This window comes from Octopus sinensis, linkage group LG27, assembly GCF_006345805.1.
Source record: "Octopus sinensis linkage group LG27, ASM634580v1, whole genome shotgun sequence".
NCBI lineage: Eukaryota > Metazoa > Mollusca > Cephalopoda > Octopoda > Octopodidae > Octopus > Octopus sinensis.
This window is the reverse complement of record NC_043023.1, coordinates 11137476-11158781: the sequence shown is the minus strand read 5'-3', so window position 1 is coordinate 11158781 and position 21306 is coordinate 11137476. Positions and strand designations below refer to the sequence as shown.

The 21306-nt window shown below is 39.4% G+C and overlaps 2 protein-coding genes across 2 annotated transcripts in view; both read left to right on the top strand.

Annotated features, from left to right (window-relative positions):
• Nucleotides 1-937, top strand: part of LOC115225006 (zinc finger protein 239-like) — a gene marked incomplete at its 3' end in the record, with an annotated part of 188247 nt that extends 187310 nt beyond the window's left edge. Inside the window, exons 3-4 of the mRNA XM_036514293.1 lie at nucleotides 21-74; nucleotides 495-937. Of these exons, the coding sequence (XP_036370186.1) occupies nucleotides 21-74; nucleotides 495-937 (497 nt within the window). The remainder of the gene's footprint in view (nucleotides 1-20; nucleotides 75-494) is intronic.
• An 11811-nt stretch (nucleotides 938-12748) lies between these two features.
• LOC115225361 (zinc finger protein OZF-like) lies at nucleotides 12749-14714 on the top strand. Its single transcript, XM_036514224.1, has 2 exons — nucleotides 12749-14413; nucleotides 14464-14714. The coding sequence occupies exon 1, from the start codon at nucleotides 12880-12882 to the stop codon at nucleotides 14401-14403; it is 1524 nt and encodes a 507-aa protein (XP_036370117.1). The 5' UTR covers nucleotides 12749-12879; the 3' UTR covers nucleotides 14404-14413; nucleotides 14464-14714.
• Nucleotides 14715-21306: the final 6592 nt, after the last annotated feature.

Sequence of the window (21306 nt, the reverse complement as noted above, 5' to 3'; positions counted from 1 at the left end):
ATATCATTGTGATATTTGTGGTAAATCATTCTCTCTAAATAAACTCTTAACTAAACACAAACGTATTCATACAGGTGAGAAACCATACTGCTGTGTCATATGTGATAAGTCATTCTCTATAAAGGATAACTTAAGTAAACATAAATACTTCCACACAGGTGAGAGACCACATCAGTGTGATATCTGTGGAAAGTCATTCTCTCAAAATAGTACCTTAAAAACTCATAAACGCGTTCACACAGGAGAAACACCATATCACTGTGCTGTCTGTGGTAAATCATTCTCTGAGAATCATAACTTAACTGCCCATAAACGCATTCATACAGGGGAGAAACCATATCACTGTGATATCTGTGGTAAAACATTCACTGCCAATTGGACCTTGATTACTCACAAGCGTGTTCATACTGGAGAAAAACCATATCAATGTGATATTTGTGGTAAAACATTCTCTCAGATGAATAGTTTAATTCATCATAAACGTATTCATACAGGAGAGGAGCCATACCATTGTGATATCTGTGGTAAATCATTCTCTGGAAGTAGTGACTTAACTACTCACAGACGTATTCATACAGGTGAGAAACCATATCGGTGTGATATCTGTGGTAAATCATTTTCTCAGAATAGTAATTTAATTCAGCACAGGGACACTCATACAGGTGAGAAACCATATCGGTGTGATATCTGTGGTAAATCATTCTCTGGAAGAAGTTGTTTGGCAAAACACAAACGTGTTCATACAGGAGAAAAGCCATACCATTGTGATATCTGTGGCAAGTCGTTCAGTATAAGTTGTAACTTAACTCAACATAAACGTATTCATACAGGTGAGAAGCCATATCACTGTGATATCTGTGGTAAGTCATACAGTGGAAGCGGTGACTTAATTAAGCACAAATACATTCATACAGGAGAGGAACCATATCAATGTGATATCTGTGGTAAATCATTCTCACAAAAAGATTACCTAACTACTCATACACGTATTCATACAGGAGAGAAACCATATCATTGTGATATCTGTGGTAAATCATTCGCTCAAAAAGGTAACTTAACTACTCACAAGCGTATTCATACAGGTGAGAAACCGTATCACTGTGAGGTCTGTGGTAAATCGTTTGCTATGAATGGTACTTTCACTAGACACAAGCTCATTCATACAAGAGAGAAACCATCACTGTGACATCATAATCTTCATCATCAACATTGAACCCCCGTTTTCTATGCTGGCATGGGTTGTACGACTTAGCAGGAACTATCAAGGCTAGGAGCCACCTCGGTTCCAAAATCTGTTTTGCATTGGTTTCTACAACTGGATACCTTTCCTAATGCCACACAACTCCACAGAGTGTAATGGGTATTTTATAACGGGCTCCATCACCAGTGCTTTTTATATGACACCTTGGTTTCAGAATCTCAGTTCTGTTGTGGTAGGCAGGACTTCAGTACAGCAATGCACCACATATCTCGGTCGTCTGTCATCTCCTTTGTAAGGTTCAGCATTTTGAGATCGGCCTTCAATACTTCATCCATCTGTGGTAAATCATTTCCTCTTAATGATACTTTATCTAAACACAAACCGGAGAGAAAACGTCACCGTGACATCATCATCTTCATCAACATTTAATGTCTGTTTTCCATGGCTTCGCAGGAACTGATGAGACCAGGGGCTGCACCAGGTTCCATAGTCTGTTTTGGTTTGGTTTCTATGACTGGATACCTTTCCTAATGCCAACCATTCCACAGAGTGTACTGGGTGTTTCTGCCATAGCCCCATCACCAGTGCTTTTTACATAACACCTTGGTTTCAGGAACTCAATTCCGTTGTGGTGGGCAGGTCTTCTCCAGTACAGCAATCGGCTGTCATCTCCTTTGTAAGGTCCAGGATTTTGAGATTGGCCTTCAATACTTCATCCATCTGTGGCAAATAATTCTCCCAAGGAAATCACTTAACCAGGCATATAACTATCCATACAGGAAAATATCACTAGTTGTGTGAAATCTCCCATTTTGTACTGAGTGTTGGACCTGTCTGTCTAAAAACATTAATCTCAATCTTTAGTCATTTCAGCTGCGAGATTGAGATTTTCCAATTCTGACATCATCATATTTTGTGATTATTTGTTAAAACTTGAAAGAAAAATAAAGTTGTTTTACTCTTTAATTATTCTCTATTGATTTTATATGTAGAAAGTCTAAGCATAGGCATGGTTCTGGGTTCAATCCCAATGTGTCTTCTACTATAGCATCAGACTGATCAAAGTCTTGTGAAGGGATTTAGTGGATGGAAACTGAAAGAAGCCTATCATAGGCGTAGGAGTGGCTGTGTGGTAAGTAGCTTGCTTACCAACCACAAGGCTTTGGTCAGCCCGAGGCTAAAGTAGAAGACACTTGCCTGAGGTACCACACAATGGGACTGAACCCAGAACCATGTGGTTAGTAAGCAAGCTACTTACCACACAGCCACTCCTACACCTACAGCATCTTCATTCTACGTCTACCAACTACTGCTGATAACCACAGGGTACATTTAAGTTATAGCCTATCAACTTTATGAACTTCCAGCTACATACATTCATTCTATCTTTATCTTCCTCTGACCCCTATTTTAACATTTAGTAGTTAACAAACATGAAAACTGCAACATCCATACTAGAAGAAATAATTCTTGATTGTTTACACATGACTGCCCCTCGTAGTTTGGAGATACAGTTTATGTAACAGGAAATAAAATTTGGTTATCAACAACTTTGGCTGCTGTCCTTTCATAGAATTTTCATCTTCAACACAGCTTTTCTTCATATTCAACATCCACATAGTGGAGGCACATGGCCTAGTGGTTAGAGCAGCGAACTCGCAGTCGAGGGGTCATGGGTTTGAATCTCAGACCAGGCGATTTGTGTGTTTATGAGCGAAACACCTAAGCTCCATGCGGCTCCGGCAGAAGGTAATGGCGAAACCTCTGCTGACTCTTTTGCCACAAATTTCTCTCACTCTTTTCTCCTGCATCTTGTAGCTCACCTGCGACAGACTGGCGTCCCGTCCAGGTGGGGAACCTATATGACAAGAAACCGGGAAACCGGCCCTTATGAGCCAGGCATGGCTCGTGAAGGAACAAACAATATATATATATATATATATATATATATGTGGAGGCACGTGGTTAGAGTAGTGGACTCGCGGTCGAGGGGTCATGGGTTCGAATCTCAGACTGGGCGATGTGTGTGTTTATGAGCGAAACACCTAAGCTCCATGCGGCTCCGGCAGAAGATAATGGCGAACTTCTGCTGACTCTTTTGTCACAACTTTCTCTCACTCTTTCCTCCTGCATCTTGCAGCTCACCTGTGACGGACCGGCGTCCCGTCCAGGTGGGGAACCTATATGCCAAGAAACCAGTCCTTATGAGTCAGGCATGGCTCAAGAAGGAACAAAGAAAACCTCCTCATATCAGTTACAAACCCAAGAGATTTTGTCATTTTCTTCTCTGTACAATTTTGACTTCTGACACTACAAATAACAGTGGTGGAAGCACTCCGTCAGTTATGACAATGAGGGTTCTGGTTGATCCGAATCAATGGAACAGCCTGCTCGTGAAATTAACGTGTAAGTGGCTGAGCACTCCACAGACACGTGTACCCTTAACGTAGTTCTCAGGGATATTCAGCGTGACACAGAGAGTGACAAGGCCGGCCCTTTGAAATACAGGTACAACAGAAACAGGAAGTAAGAGTGAGAGAAAGTTGTGGTGAAAGAGTACAGCAGGGATCACCACCATCCCCTGCCGGAGCCTCATGGAACTAGGTGTTTTCACTCAATAATTCCCGGTCTGGGAATCGAAACCGCGATCCTATGACCGCGAGTCCGCTGCCCTAACCACTGGGCCATTGCGCCTCCACAAATAACAGTGAGCTCCCAATATCTACAGTCATATATGGCTCCTGGCATCGACCTCATCAGTTCAAGTATAAGTAGTAACTACATCTCACATCCATCCTATTTCTTAACTACCCACAAGGGGCTAAACACAGACAAACCGATAAAGTCAATTACATCAACCCCAGTGCGTAATTGGCAGTTATTTAATCGACCCCGAAAGGATGAAAGGCAAAGTCAACCTCGGCGGAATTTGAACTCAGAACGTAGCGGCAGACAAAATACCTATTTCTTTATTACCCACAAGAGGCTAAACACAGAGGGGACAAACAAGGACAGACATAGGTATTAAGTCGATTACATCGACCCCAGTGCGTAACTGGTACTTAATTTATCGACCCCGAAAGGATGAAAGGCAAAGTCGACCTCAGTGGAATTTGAACTCAGAACATAGCGGCAGACAAACTACCTATTTCTTTATTACCCACAAGGGGCTAAACACAGAGGGGACAAACAAGGACAGACATAGGTATTAAGTCGATTACATCGACCCCAGTGCGTAACTGGTACTTAATTTATCGACCCCGAAAGGATGAAAGGCAAAGTCGACCTCGGCGGAATTTGAACTCACAACGTAACGCAGACGAAATACCGCTAAGCATTTCGCCCGGCGTGCTAACGTTTCTGCCGGCTCGCCACAAATCAGCAACTCCTTTATACAAATATGGTTCTTTTGTTCAACAAAACTTTGATTTAGCTTTCTTCCTTTCCTTTCATCCAAGTCGTTTCCTCCATGTCCCAACACTTTTTTCTTCTTATATTTTTAAAGGAAATTTTGCAAATAGGTGTGGCTGTGTGGTAAGTAGCTTGCTTACCAACCACATGGTTCCGGGTTCAGTCCCACTGCATGACACCTCAGGCAAGTGTCTTCTGCTATAGCCTCGGGCCGACCAAAGCCTTGTGAGTGGATTTGGTAGACGGAAACTGAAAGAAGCCCGTTGTATATGTGTATATATATATATATATAGGCATAGGAGTGGCTGTGTGGTAAGTAGCTTGCTTACCAACCACATGGCTCCGGGTTCAGTCCCACTGCATGACACCTCAGGCAAGTGTCTTCTACTATAGCCTCGGGCCGACCAAAGCCTTGTGAGTGGATTTGGTAGACGGAAACTGAAAGAAGCCTATCGTATATATGTATGTGTGCGTATATGTTTGTATGTCTGTGTTTGTCACCCCCAACATCGCTTGACAACCGATACTGGTGTGTTTACGTCCTCGTAACTTAGCAGTTTGGCAAAAGAGAATGATAGAATAAGTACTAGGCTTACAAAGAATAAATCCTGGGGTCGATTTGCTCGACTAAAGGCGGTGCTCCAGCATGGCTGCAGTCAAATTGACTGAAACAAGTAAAAGAGTATGTATATATATGTGTATGTTTGTGTGTCTGTGTTTGTCCCCCCAACATCGCTTCACAATCGATGCTGGTGTGTTTACGTTCCCGTAACTTATCGGTTCGGCGAAAGAGCGACCGATAGAATAAGCACTAGGCTTACAAAGAATAAGTCCTGGGGTCGATTTGCTCGACTAAAGGGCGGTGCTCCAGCATGGCCGCAGTCAAATAACTGAAACAATTAAAAGAGTAAAGAGAGATTCAATAAGATGAATAATTTTTTCAGTTTTCAGGTTTATTGAATTTTCTTCTTTTTTTAAAATTTTTATTGAGGATTAAACAGTATCGATAGTTTTTTATGGGGAGATAACCAAAAAGTACCTTGATTTCAATTATAAAATATACAGAGACTGGTACGTCATCAAATTTCTTTGTTAATCTTATATTTTGTCAAATAGTTTTTTAAAAATAAATTGTACTACACGTATCGGTACTACTAGCGAACAGTGGTCTCAGTGTGCGCACTCGCGCATCTGCGCTAGCTAGTCGTAAGTAGTCGATCCTACAACGACTTTTTAACCCTAAACCTAACCCTAGTACTACTAGCGAACAGTGGTCCCGGTGCGCGCAAGCTAGTCGTAAGTAGTCGATCCTACAACGACTTTTTAACCCTAACCCTAGTTTGTTTATAAAAATAATTTATTTACTTAGTTTTAAAAAATTGCAGGATCGACTACTTACAACTAGTCAGCGAGGACGCGCAAGTGCGCGCACCGGGAGCACTGTTCGCTAGTAGTACCCACGTATCTGTGCTGCATAGAGTATGTGCGCTTGCACATGCGACCGAACATTATTTTTAGTGCAATATCTTTATATGTACACATGCATACGCTCACATACACACATTCAGTTCAACAAGCGTGGTTCGAAACGAACTGAATTTATTTAATTGTGGCTAGTTTAATGCATTCAGGAAAGGCCATTTGCTTAGCTGGATACTACTAGCGAAGACTGGATCCGGCGTGCACGTCCGCGCTAGCTAGTCGTAAGTAGTCGATCCTACAACGACTACCTAACAAAGTAAATAAAACACAAAATAAATAAAAATTTTTACACAAAGTAAATAATTTTTATTAAAGAAAGTAAATGTGGCTGTGTGGTAAGTAGCTTGCTAACCAACCACATGGTTCCGGGTTCAGTCCCACTACGTGGCATCTTGGGCAAGTGTCTTCTGCTATAGCCCCGGGCCGACCAATGCCTTGTGAGTGGATTTGGTAGACGGAAACTGAAAAGAAACCTGTCGTATATATGTGTGTATATGTATGTGTGTGTTTGTCCCCCTAGCATTGCTTGATAACCGATGCTGGTGTGTTTACGTCCCCGTCACTTAGCGGTTCGGCAAAAAAGACCGATAGAATAAGTACTGGGCTTACAAAGAATAAGTCCCGGGGTCGATTTGCTCGACTAAAGGCGGTGCTCCAGCATGGCCGCAGTCAAATGACTGAAACAAGTAAAAGAGAAAAGAGTAAAACACAAAAGCACAAAGTAAATAATTTTTTAAACAAAGTAAATAACACAAAAACACACAGTAAGGATCGACTAGTCACGGCTAGCTAGCGCGGATGCGCGAGTATCCGAACGCGTGCACCGGGACCACTGTTCGCTAGTAGTACAGAAGTTTTTAGATTCGAAGACAACAGACGTGTGGGTATTACGTTAGACAGGTTATTTCTGAGAAGATTTAGGTTAAAACATTGCCCTGTCCAGTAGCTCATTCCGCAGCGAATCGATCGTATTTAGCACCCACACACACACATATATATTAATTTATAAATTAGTATAAAATGTTACCCTACAAGGTTTTTGTTTCCCACTGGCCACTTGATAAAATCATTAAAGTAGTTTTATCCGTAATTGGGGGGAAATAAATATTCGTACATGTCAAAATTCTAATGAACGTAAATGAGATATACCAATACTATATTTGCATACGTAAGCATAAATTAAGAATATGCAAAAGAAACTAATAAATTATAGTAACTAATGAACTTATATTCAATTATAAATATTTAGGGGTGAAAAAATATTCGTACATGTCAAAATTCTTTATTTAATTTCTAATGAACATAAATGGCATATACCAATACTATATTTGCATACGTATGCATAAATTAAGAATACGCAAAAGAAACTAATAAATTATAATTACTTAGGAATTTATATTCAATTATAAATATTTAGGGGTGAAAAAATATTCGTACAGAATAAATTTATGATTTTCTATGCCCCAAAATACTGTTAAAATCAGTTGTCATTTTTAAGTGCCAAAACACCAGATTCTTCATTCAGCACTGAGACAACGTAAAGTAGAATCGTAAGAATGGCGAAAAGTAAAGAACTCACAAATTCAGTGAAAAACTTAATTATTGAACAGTGGAAAGCAGGTAAAAGTTACAGGAATATATCAAAGACCCTTTGTGTTCCATTTACTACCATATGTTCATTTATTCAAAGATATAAAGAATCGGGAACTGTTGAAAACAGACTAAGGTCCGGTGCACCACGCAAGATTTCTCCTAGATCTGTAAGAAAAATGAAACGAAGAATCGGAAAAAACGCAATGATCACCAGAAAGGAGTTGCAAGAAGATTTGTTGGCTTCAGGGACGAGTGTTACACTACGAACTATCAGCAATGAACTTCATAGGAATGAAGTGGAGTCACTCTCCCCTAGAAAAACTCCGCTGTTGTCTAAAAGGCATAGAGATGCCCGTTTAAAATTTTTTTATGAACATAAAGATAAATCTGATACATTCTGGGAAAATGTTCTATGGACAGACGAGTCGAAAATTGAATTGTTTGGACGAAATTCGCATAGCCATGGTGGGAGGAAAAACGCGATTCCTACCGTAAAGTTTGGAGGTGGCAACATCATGGTATGGGGATGCTTCTCTGCAAATGGTACTGGCAATTTACATGTGATAGATGGTAGAATGAATGCAGAGATGTACCAAAATATTTTGAACAATAATTTACGGGAGTCTGTAGAAAAGCTCCAGCTTTGTGAAGGGTGGGTTTTACAACAGGGTAACGACCCTCATCACACGGCGAAGTCTACTAAAAAATGGATTGTCGATCACAATATAAAATTATTAGAATGGCCAAGCCAGTCACCCGACTTGAACCCCATTGAAAATTTGTGGAGTTATTTGAAAATTAAAATTCATTCAAGAGCCCCAAAGTGCATTGGAGATTTGAAGAAAATTTGTCAAGAAGAATGGGAAAAAATTCCTAAAGAAACATGCGAGTCATTGATTAAGAACTACAAGAGATTGGTTGAAGTGGAACTGAATAATGGTTATGCTACGAAGAAATAAATCAAAATTATCAGTTATTTATGTTTTGTACGAATACTTTTTTCACTCCTAAATATTTATAATTGAATATAAATTCCTTAGTTACTATAATTTATAAGTTTCTTTTGCATATTCTTAGTTTATGCATGTGTATGCAAATATAGTATTGGTATATCCCATTTATGTTCATTAGAAATTAAATAAAGAATTTTGACATGTACGAATATTTATTTCCCCCCACTGTATAATAATAATATTAGGGAGTTATATGTTTTATAAAAATATATTTTATTTTTTATTTATGATTTGGTTTAAGTCTGTCATTATTTGAATTGCATAAGTGGGTTTTTTTTTCTCTAATTTATATATATTAAAAAATCTTAGGGTAGCAAAAATATTTATAGAAAATTTCTTAGCAACCAGTGGTCTAGCGAGAAGGAAAAAATTAGTCAATAGACTATACATCATTCAGAGAAGAATACACTGTACATTCAAACACATAAGAGGTAACCGATAATAGGATATCTGACTCACTAGAAAGAGCAGTTAAAATAGTTTTAACCGCTCTTTCTATATATATATATATATATATATATATATATATATATATATATATATACATAAATATATATATACGCATTTTTATATGTATAAATGCATACACTCACACACACATTCACATAAATATATATTTTAAATAAAAAGATACACACATAATTAATTATGAACAACTGAAGAATGCTTGCTCTTCATTCTGTAGAAGATAAAATTCAAATCAGACCATGTTAACACCAAAACTTATTTACATCAAAAAGGTGCTTTTTTTCAATGAAAATCCTTATTTTTTTACGATTTTTTGACTGCTGTGTCACCATTTTTCGGTGTATTTCAACCAGAAAAATGTTCACTTAAAGAGAATAACAAGCTATATAATGCAAAATTTTTACTTTTCAAAAATTCCAATTCTAAAGAGTCAAAACAAACCCGAGCAACCCTGGGCTATACTGCTAGTATATTTAAAAAGCGGCGTTAAACCACGATCCATTAGAATATAAACATCTTTAGAAATAATGGTTTTAAGCGCACTAGATTATTTCCGACCTAATTACACAGAAATGTCTGAAAGGCGTCAGTGGCTTCGTTGTAATAAATACAACTGTATCAACAGTCGACGGTGAAGAAATAGCAGTCAAATCACCTCGGACCTGTATCAAGGATATCCAAGCAAATATACTTTATACGCACTTTCTGACAAGTTGTGCACCTGATCACTGTATACAATGATTTCATTATATTATATATAAGTGTTTTGGCGATCTTTCGTCTCTAGTAGACCTTTCCGTCGATTTCCGTAATTTTTTTTTTTTTTTACATATGGGCTTGCGGGAACTTTTGAAGTAATATACATACATACATATACACATACACCGAGTAAAAAATTTCAGTTATCTCTCTCTTTCACACATTACTCTGTCTCTTCACACACACTAACAGAAGCAGTTCACTTACACAACATACTGTCTGTCTCCCACACGCCATCAAACACACACACACATGTACATCAATGCTTCCCATGCACGGTAACTTCAAAAGAACTTCCCTCGTCATACAATCGCTTTCTCTTAGTCTCTTTCGCTCTCATTACTTCAAAAGTTCCCGCAACCCCATATGTAAAAAAAATAAATTTTTTTACGGAAATCGACGGAAAGGTCTACTAGAGACGAAAGATTGCCATTGTTTTACTTTTCTATTATTACTCGTTCATTATTAGAGATGATATTTTGAAGAATGATCTAGAATAAACAACTGACCAATTATGTGCGTGTGTGCGCACTTGCGTATACGAGATGATAGCTTCCGGATTTCCATTGCGGTTCGTTTATCCGTGTCTGTTTTTGTAATCTCATTCTTCAAGGTTTTTAATTTCCTGTGAAACCGTTCTGTGGTTTAATTAAATCTATTTCACATTAAACACTGATTTATATATCGCAACAGGTAAGATATAATACATATTTTATTGTTAGCAAAATTCGGTGAACTCGGGTAATTAAAATTAAAAAAACGAAATCGACAACAGATAATGGTGAAAGTTTTTATGTTGCTAAGCAGAGATCGATAATCTATTGTCCTGCAGATTATTTGAAATCGATAATTAAACAGGTAATCAGACAAATCAACTACATATTTACAAGTTTATTCTAGATCATTCTTTAAAATATCGGTACTACTTGAGAATAGTGGTCCCAGTGCGCGCACTCGCTTACCCGCGCTAGCTAGTCATGACTAGTCGATCCTTACTTTGTTTAACAAAAATTATTTACTTTGTGTAAAAAAAATTATTTATTTTGTGTTTTATTTACTTTGCTAGGTAGTCGTAGGATCGACTAGTCACGACTAGCTGGCGCGACTACGCGAGTGCGCGCACCGAGACCACTGTTCTCGAGTAGCACCCCAAAATATCTCTAATAATGAATGTGTAATAATAGAAAAGTAAAACACTTCCAAGTATTTCATTATATTCTCATAGAAAGTATATCCAGTATTTGATTTGCTTGGATATCCTTGATACAGATCGAGGAGATTTGACTGCTATTTCTTCACTGTCGACTGTTGATACAGTTGTATTTATTACAACGAAGCCACTGACGTCTTTCAGACATTTCTGTGTAATTAGGTCGGAAATAATCTAGTGTGCTTAAAACCATTATTTCTAAAGATGTTTATATTCTAATGGATCGTGGTTTAACGCCGCTTTTTAAATATACTAGCAGTATAGCCCAGGGTTGCTCGGGTTTGTTTTCTTTTCGACCCTTTAGAATTGGAATTTTTGAAAAGTAAAAATTTTGCATTATGTAGCTTGTTATTCTCTTTAAGTGAACGTTTTTCTGGTTGAAATACACCGAAAAATGACGACACAGTAGTCAAAAAATCGTTAAAAAATAGGGATTTTCATAGAAAAAAAAAGCACCATTTTGATGTAAATAATTTTTGGTGTTAACATGGTCCGATTTGAATTTTATCTTCTACGGAATGAAGAGCAAGCCTTCTTCTATCATACTCTCAATTTTGGTCAACTTGCGCCGCAGGGTCTGGGAGGAGATAGTGTTAGTTGAAGGTTACCAAACCTGCCACACACAGACAGCTTCAGCTTTATATATACTCTTTTACTTGTTTCAGTCATTTGACTGCGGCCATGCTGTAGCACCGTCTTTAGTCGAGCAAATCGACCCCAGGACATATTCTTCGTAAGCCTAGTACTTATTCTATCGGTCTCTTTTGCCGAACCTCTAAGTTACAGGGATGTAAACACACCAGCATCAGTTGTCAAGCGATGTTAGGGGGACAAACACAGACACACACACACATACATATATACGACGGGCTTCTTTCAGTTTCCGTCTACCAAATCCACTCACAAGGCTTTGGTCGGCCCGAGGCTATAGTAGAAGACACTTGCTCAAGGTGCCATGCAGTGGGACTGAACCCGGAACCATGTGGTTGGTAAACAAGCTACTTACCACACAGCCACTCCTGCACCTATGATATAGAAATATAGTAAAATTTCTGTTGTTGAATTTCGATTGTTTAAGTATCCTCTATTACTTATACTGTTTTTCTATTATTTCAGGGTATCAGATGACATTATCACTAAAGAATTGCTTTTTACTTTGGATATATCACCAATACGTATCAACTTTTAAAGGTTAAAGGAGCATATTATACAGAACACATAGCCTACTGAGTTTTATCAAATCTGTGGTAAAATTACTGGGATAGGTTTTTTTCTGAACTGGAATTAATGTGGAAATAAACGTATATTTCATAAACTGGAATGTGTACATGGTGGTCTTGGATCGAAATTTAACTCAGATCACAAAGTAATTTGCAGCATCTACAGCAGTGCTTTTCAAACTTTTTGCTGGAGCGGAACCCCAAGGAAACATTCCACTGGCTCGAGGAACCCGTGTGCAATAATTTAATAGTCTTATGCACACATATCTGCACAGGAGAATTTAAAATTACTGCCGATTTTAGCAGTTTTGTAACTTCTTGCAGAACCCCTGGACTGTACTGGCAGAACCCTAAGGCTCCGTGGAACCCTGGTTGAAAACCACTGATCTACAGTTCTTGATTGACATCACTGTTGATAGAAAAATAACTGATGAAATATGTGTGTCAGGTATTAAATATATGTGTATATAAAAATATATAACCATTTAGAAGAAAAACACTTGTATATTGTGGAGAAAAATTATGGAAAATGAATTGTGTGAGAGTACAGTTAAATGTGAGACACAGACTGAATGGATTGATTTTTCTAATGAGATGCCAAAAGACACAGAAATAGTATTATACCAGTGTGATATCTGTAAAAGTACCTTCTCTCAAAAATGTGAACTTACTACACACCAACTTATTCATACAGGAGAGATATCGTATGACTGTGATATCTCTGGGAAATCCTTCTTTGAAGAAAGTGCAGAGACTGAGTACAAACATATTTATACAGGAGAGAAGCCATATCAGTGTGATGTATGTGATAAAACGTTCTCTCTAAATGATCATTTAATTAAACACAAACGTGTTCATACGGGAGAGAAGCCTTATCACTGTGACATCTGTGGTAAATCATTCTCTCGAAATCATCAAGTAACTGAACATAAACGTATTCACACAGGGGAGAAGCCGTATCACTGCGACATCTGTGGTAAGTCGTTTTGTCGAAGCACAAACCTAACAACCCACATACGTGTTCATACGGGAGAGAAGCCATATGTCTGTGATATCTGTGGTAAATCATTCTCTGTGAAAAGCACCTTAGCTGAACACAAGCACACTCATACAAGCGAGAAGCCATATCCCTGTGACACCTGTAGTAAATCTTTTGCTCGAAAGCATGATTTAACCGTACATCAACGCAATCATACAGGAGAGAAGCCATATCACTGTGATATCTGTGGGAAATCATTCTCTCGAAGCCATCACTTGAGCGAACACAAGCATATGCATACAGGCGAGAAGCCATATCACTGTGATATCTGTGGTAAGCCGTTTTCTACAAGCAGTACCTTAACCAAACATAAACACCTTCATGCAGGAGATAAAACATATGCCTGCGATGTTTGTGGCAAATCGTTCTCTGGAAGTAGCAACTTAACTGAACACATACGAATTCATACAGGTGAGAAACCATATCACTGTGATATCTGTGGTAAATCATTCTCTCTGAAAGGTAACTTGACCGAACACAAGCGTGTCCATACCGGGGAGAAACCGTATCAGTGTGATATCTGTAGTAAATCATTCTCTCAGAAAGGTAATTTAACCGAGCATAAACACATTCATACAGGTGAGAAACCATATCACTGTGATATATGTGGTAAATCGTTCTCTCAAAAATGTAAGCTAACAGAACACAGACAGATTCATTCAGGGACGAAGCCACACCATTGTGATATCTGTGGTAAGGCGTTCTCTCTGAAACGAAACCTGACAAAACACAAACACATTCATAGGGAAGAGAAACCATATCGTTGTGATGTCTGTGGTAAATCATTTCCTGTCAATTACCATTTAACCAAACACAAATATATTCATACAGGTGAGAGGCCACATCACTGTGATATCTGTGGAAAGTCGTTCACTCAGAAAGGTAATTTAACTGAACATGTTCGTATTCATACAGGTGAAAAGCCTTATCGTTGTGACATCTGTGGTAAATCATTTTCTCGGAAAAGACTATTGGCCACACATGTGTTTATCCATACAGAAGAATAACTGGCGCTCTTAAAATCCTTAAAAATGTTTTAGCCCGAAGGCCGCGGCCATGCTGGGGCAGTTGGTTATGACGACAAGAGTTCCAGTTGAGCCAAACAACAGAACAACCTGCTTGTGAAATTAACATGCAAGTGGCCGAGCACTCCACAGACATGTGCACCATCGACCCACGTATACCCCTGGTTGCGTAAAACCTGCTCCTACTTGTTTAGACATGAACTTGCTGGGGAGCATCTGACTGAACTTACGAAATGTTCAGTTGGTAGTCGACACCCATAGCTAATTTTGTGTGGAGGCGCAGTGGTTAGGGCAGCGGAATCGCGGTCGGAGGATCGCGGTTTCGATTCCCAATCTGGGCATTGTGTGTGTTTATTGAGCGAAAACACCTAAAGCTCAATGGGGCTCCAGCAGGGGCTGGTGGCGACCCCTGTTGTAATTCACGGGGCCAGTCTTATCACATTCTGTGTCACACTAAATCTCCCTGAGAACTACATTAACCTTTTAGCATTCAGGTCGTTGCCAGTTCTGCTAAACTGGCTCCTCTGCAGGTGACACGTAAAAAACACCTTTTGAGCGTGGCTGTTGCCAGTACCGCCTGACTGGCCCTCGTGCCGGTGGCACGTAAAAGCACCCCCTACACTCTCGGAGTGGTTGGCGTAGAATATTTGGGCTGTATACAGCCGGTTTAAACATTAAAGGCTTAACCCATATATGCCCATAAAAAAAAATGAAGTCTTAAAATTTCACTTTTATTTTATTTTATTTATGCGCCCTTTTCAAGCCTAGCCAGGTTCATGGGCCCGGTTTCTGTGGCGTATGTGTTCCCCTCAGCTGGATGGGACACCAGTCCATCACAGTGTTACTCAAGAAACAGGAAGAAAGAGTGAGAGAAAGTTGGGGCAAAAGAGTACAACGGGTCGCCACCGCCCCTTGCTGGATGGAGCCTTGTGGAGCTTTAGGTATTTTCGCTCAATAAATACACACAACGCCCAGTCTGAGAATCGAAACCGTGATCCTCCGACCTCGAGTCCGCTGCCCTAACCACTGGGCCATTGCACCTCCACCAATATAAGCTAATGCTTCATATATATATATATAACTATGTCTGTATTGTTGATATAAAATTGATATTTTAAATAAAATCCTTTCCTTCAAAATTTTCATGTTCTGTGTATTTAATCCCACACATTTTAGATCTTTTCTGTTGCTGTCACAGATTTTGAAATGAAGTGAAAATTTTCAAATTTGGTATATTGATGTAATTTTTCACACTGAATCTGAATTTGTAATACGCTTATTCCATTTTTGCCCAATCAGAAAACAAGATTTGGAAGCTGATATTTTCTGTGTGATAATTGCTCATCACAAAACAAAAACATGACTTTACAACAAGAGTTGTGAGTAGTCTTAATAAGTTTTAATGAATAAATTTCGTTTTTGGATTTGGTTTGCAAGATTCTTTATATGAGTTCGTTTGTTGAAGCATATTCTGTTGTGTCTGTGTGATTAAAAGCTTGCTACCGAACCACATAATTCCAGGTTCGGTCCTATTGCATGGCACCTTGAGCTTGTCTTCTGCCTTACGATCAGGCGTCCAACATCACAACCACTAATGTCTTCAAAATGATGCCAGTCCATCGCAGCGTTACTCATTTTTGCCAGCTGAGTGGACTGGTGCAATGTGAAATGAAGTATTTTGCTCAAGAACACAACGCGTCGCCCGGTCCGGGAATCGAAACCACAATCTTACGATCATGTTGCTGACACCCTAACCACCAAACCACGTGCTTCCACTTGCGCCCTTTTAAAGCCTACCCAGGCTCATGGGCCCAGTTTCCCAGTTTCTATGGCATATGTGTTCCCCAGCTGGACAGGACGCCAGTCCATCGCAGCGTTACTCATTTTTGCCAGCTGAGCAGACTGTAGAAATGTTAAATGAAATGTTTTGCTCAAGAACACAACGCGTCACCTTGTCCAGGAATCGAAACCACAATCTTGCGTCCATGGTGCTGACACCCTAACCACTAAGCCACGCACCTCCACATAGTAATGTTATACTAACATTAAAATAATCTAGGAGAGTTACAACTGTCTCTTGTAAAAAAGTCCCCAAACATAGAAAACCACCTCTGTTGGCATTAGGAAGGACATCCAGCTATAAAAACCATGCCAAAACAAACAAAGGGGTCTGGTGCAACCTTCTGCTGGCAGGCTCCAATCAACCATCTTATCCATGCCAGCATGGAAGGTGCACATTAATCAATCAAGAATCGTTAGCATGCCAGGCGAAATGCTTTGTGGTATTTCGTCTGCCACTACGTTCTGAGTTCAAATTCGGCCGAGGTCGACTTTGCCTTTCATCCTTTCAGGGTCGATAAAATAAGTATCAGTTACGCACTGGGGTCGATGTAATCGACTTAATCCGTTTGTTTGTCCTCTCTATGTTTAGCCCCTTGTGAGTAATAAAGAAATAGGTATTTCGTCTGTCGTTACGTTCTGAGTTCAAATTCCGCTGAGGTCGACTTTGCCTTTCATTCTTTCGGGGTTGATGTAATCGACTTAGTCCCTTTGTCTGTAATTGTTTGTTTCCTCTGTGTGTAGCCCCTTGTGTGCAAAAAAGAATTTAAAAAAAAGATGATGATATATATGATTTTTCCCAAACTTTTTTTCAATTACCAGTTGAAAGCTCCACATACTGGATACTAGCAAGCTTATGTGGTCAAGATAGAATGTGAGCCACTTCAGGGCTCTCTTTTGACAGCATCCCTCAATGAAATGAGGCCTCGCTTGCTAGATCAACAGGTCATCAGGTTTCACTCAGTATTCTTCTAGCCATTGCTCATTTTTACCCAATTCAGTGGCTTGCCTCCTCCACTGTAGTCTGGGTATCACTCATGATGGTATTTGCTTTGAGCTGGGCCTAGCAACTGCAATGTGGGTCTAGCGACCTCACAATGTGTCTAATGAAACCTCTACATCTAACTTTGATTGGAAAATGCTTTCCAGCCAGCAGCATCACATTCGTCAAGGTTTTTATAATGGTCACTCAAGTGTGAGTGGCATGCATATTATCTTCACAAGGAATTGTTAATTCAATAAGATTTTCTTTCTTTCTTTCACACCGTATGATAATGTCTGACTTTTTAACTGGAACAAGGAAGAATCCTTGGCACCCTGGTAAATCTGCAACCACCTCCCAACAGTTGTTATACATGCATATATACATACAACCAAAACGCCCCCCTCCCCTGTCCAATGGATGGTGCTGAGTTGTCAAACATTTAAACCAAATTTTCTCAAGACAACTTGTCCGACCGCTCCATAGGCCTCCCCTTTGAGAAACACTGATTTAACTTAAATTTGAGACACCAGCAAAAGAAGAAATAAAGATAGACTTTTTTCCTATTCCAAAGAAAAACGATTTTATTCACACAAATATGCAACCCAAGAGTTTAAAGTACCAGTAATTATAAGGCTGTTGACTGGGAGAACACAAACATGGTTTAAACGGTAAGCTTGGCAGGAAAGAAACGTGCCTTTAAGCAGTACAAAAACAACAAAAAATGGAAGGTGCAGTTATGTACAGGTTGACGGAAGAAAAGCAGGACAAAAACGGCTTTATCAATCACATTCTCACCTGGAATCGAGTTTTGTAATTTCTGCAAGACTTATACACGCCCTGATACCATCGGTATCTACAAATCAAACTTGAGTGCAATCGGATGGAGGATGCCCGAGATCCTAGAAGACACACAGACAGACAGAACGGATTTTATACAAGAGATATTATATAGGCGCAGGCGTGGCTGTGGTAAGAAACTTGCTTCTCAACCATATCGTTCTGGGCTCAGTCCCACTGCATGACACCTTGGACAAATGTCTTCTGCTATAGCCTCAGGCTGACCAAACCTTTGCGAGACAAACTGAATGAAGCCTGTTGAATTTTAATTCTTTAAGTTGTTTCAGCGTTAAAGCTGTAGTCATGGTAGGGCATATAAAAATATATTAAACTACCCGTGACCCGTTGGGTCAACAGGAAAGTCTGAGTTTCCCAGCAAAGGAGTTTTGTTTTGTGAGTTTTTTTCTTTTCCAGATTATTTCACATGCTTTCAGCGAATGTGACATAGAAATCATGTGTAAACGGCTCCTTTCCCCAGAAAAGGAAAGATCTGGCTGCTATTTCTTGCATGCTCTGCTACCATGTAACAGCTATTTCAGGTCCTTTATTGCAAATGGCTATTATGAGGTAGCAGGACATACTAGAAATAGCCAAATCTTTGAAGGTGAGATATGTTGAATGCACTCAAAAAAAAAATTATTTCACACAGGTTATGAACGGGTCTTTTATGAAATATTTACTGTATTCTTAAAGACATTTTCACCTTAAAATATTTTTGTAATGATATACACTTGAAAATAATTTTAAAAAACATTAAAATATTGTCTGTTTGAAGAAAGCTAAAATATAAATATTTACTGTACAAACAACTTACATTTTCTGAAGTCACATTCACTTGAAAACATTTCTAAATGATTAAAATATTGTTTAACAAATGCAAAAATATACATTTACTGTAAAAAAAACATCGTATTTTTTTGTCGTCAAGCCACTGTCTAATTGAAAGGTTAAAGTTTCTTCCCTTTCAGGTTCAATTTACATGAAACTTGTTTTATTCCGTTCATATTAACATTTCAAGGGCAACTTAATTCATAGTATTTTTCCATTATGTATCAGTCTGGCTGTGTAACATTGCAAGCAAGCAAGATTGAAATTCACTTTTATTAGTATATAGATAGAATTTGTTGTTGAAAATGCATCTGACTTTGAAAAACTGATAATTTTTAAATGAATTTATTTACATACATACCAAATTAATTTCAACAACATTTTGTTTATCAATGGTATAAACATATAGGATTTTAAAAATTTTAGATTGCTAAATAGAAAACATGTTTAAAAGATTAAATGTTCACAAAATCCAATATCAAAAATGATCGGTGAAGACTATAAAAAATGTGGATCATCATCATTATTGAATGTTTTAAATCCGGGTTTTGTCCCCATTAATGGGGGTAGTTTGATCTACCTCAATGCCATAGCAACTGCCCTCACACCATCTTGCCCAGTTTGGGGTGTCCTCCCTTCTCAAGCCAACCCACCCAATCTCCTCCTCCACGTTTTCCTTGGTCTACCTCGCTTTCACACTCCATTTACCTCAAACGTAAGCACCCTCCTCAACACATGCCCATACCACTGCATTCCATTCACCCTTGCCAGCCATTCCCCTGATTCCTTCAACCCCAGCATCCATTATCAAGTCCTCAGTCCTCCTCTTATCAAACAGCTTCACACCACACATTTCACTCACCATTGCTCTCTCAACCCTTCTCAAAACTGCCATCTCCCTCAGACACCATGTCTCACTCCCATACAGCATTGCAGCTCTCATGCAAATCCTATAGACTTTTCCTTTCATCTTCAATGAGAACCTTTTCCCATATAACAATGCTCCACATTCCCTGAACTTCACCCAGCCAAGTCACGCTCTTGCTGTCACAGCTACTTCACATCCACCCTATCTCTCAAATAACAAAACCCCCTCACCGTTTCCACCTCATCACATACAGTTTCCACCAGCCCTTCAGCTCCTTTCTCACATCTTCCACAAGCACACTCTCTTTTATTCATTTCATTTGCTATAGAGGCAGTACAGAAACGAGTAGCTTTGCAGGCTGGACAAGACATTGATGAGGCGAATGATAATAATACAGGATGATAAGGATGGGAGAAGACAGAAAGTGCCCGCCGACCCTCTGCTTCTCTATACTCTTTTACTTGTTTCAGTCATTTGACTGCGGCCATGCTGGAGCACCGCCTTTAGTCGAACAAATCGACCCCAGGACTTATTCTTTTTGTATGCCTAGTACTTATTCTATCGGTCTCTTTTGCCGAACCGCTAAGTGACGGGGACATAAACACACCAGCATCGGTTGTCAAGCAATGCTAGGGGGACAAACACAGACACACAAACACATACATATATATACGACAGGCTTCTTTCAGTTTCCATCCACCAAATCCACTCACAAGGCATTGGTCGGCCAGGGGCTATAGTAGAAGACACTTGCCCAAGATGCCACGCAGTGGGACTGAACCCGGAACCATGCGGTTGGTTAGCAAGCTACTTACGACACAGCCACTCCTGCGTCTTTAACATTGTTCTTTTAATAAGACACATCTTGAGGTAATAACCCTATTACAATTTACAATATTTTACAATTTCTTTGGACTGAGAAGTCCAACACAAGCAAACTCTCTTGCCAGTCTTGGGGTCACCTTCATTTCCGTACACCTACCATGAATCCATTTCTCACATCTCGTACACAACACCGCATTTGCCACTACCCCCCTCCTACATACACCACCTGGATCTACCTTACTCACTAACGCATCTCCTTCCACTCTGCTCACCATCACCTTTGTCTTCCTGAGGTTTACCTTCAAACGCCTCCTTCCCTCCATTGTCTCACTCATCAGAACAAGGTCATCCGCATACAGTATCCCTATTATCAATCCCTCCCTTGCACTCTCCATCACCACATCAACCACTATTACAAACACTGGTGGCAACACAGATCCCTGATGCATACCAACTTTCACCGAAAGCCCCTCCAACAGCTCTGATCCAATTCTAATTCTTGTCTTTACCCCCTCATACAGACTCATCACTGCCCTCGCTATTACCTCTAGAAAACCTCTCTTCCTCAATGCCCACCCAATCACCTTCCTCGGAACCCTATCAAATACTTTTTCCAGATCTTGGTATTCCTTTTGCATCTCCTTACAATGAACACTGCATCTATTGACCCCCTTCCTGGCATAAAACCAAGTTGCATCTCATC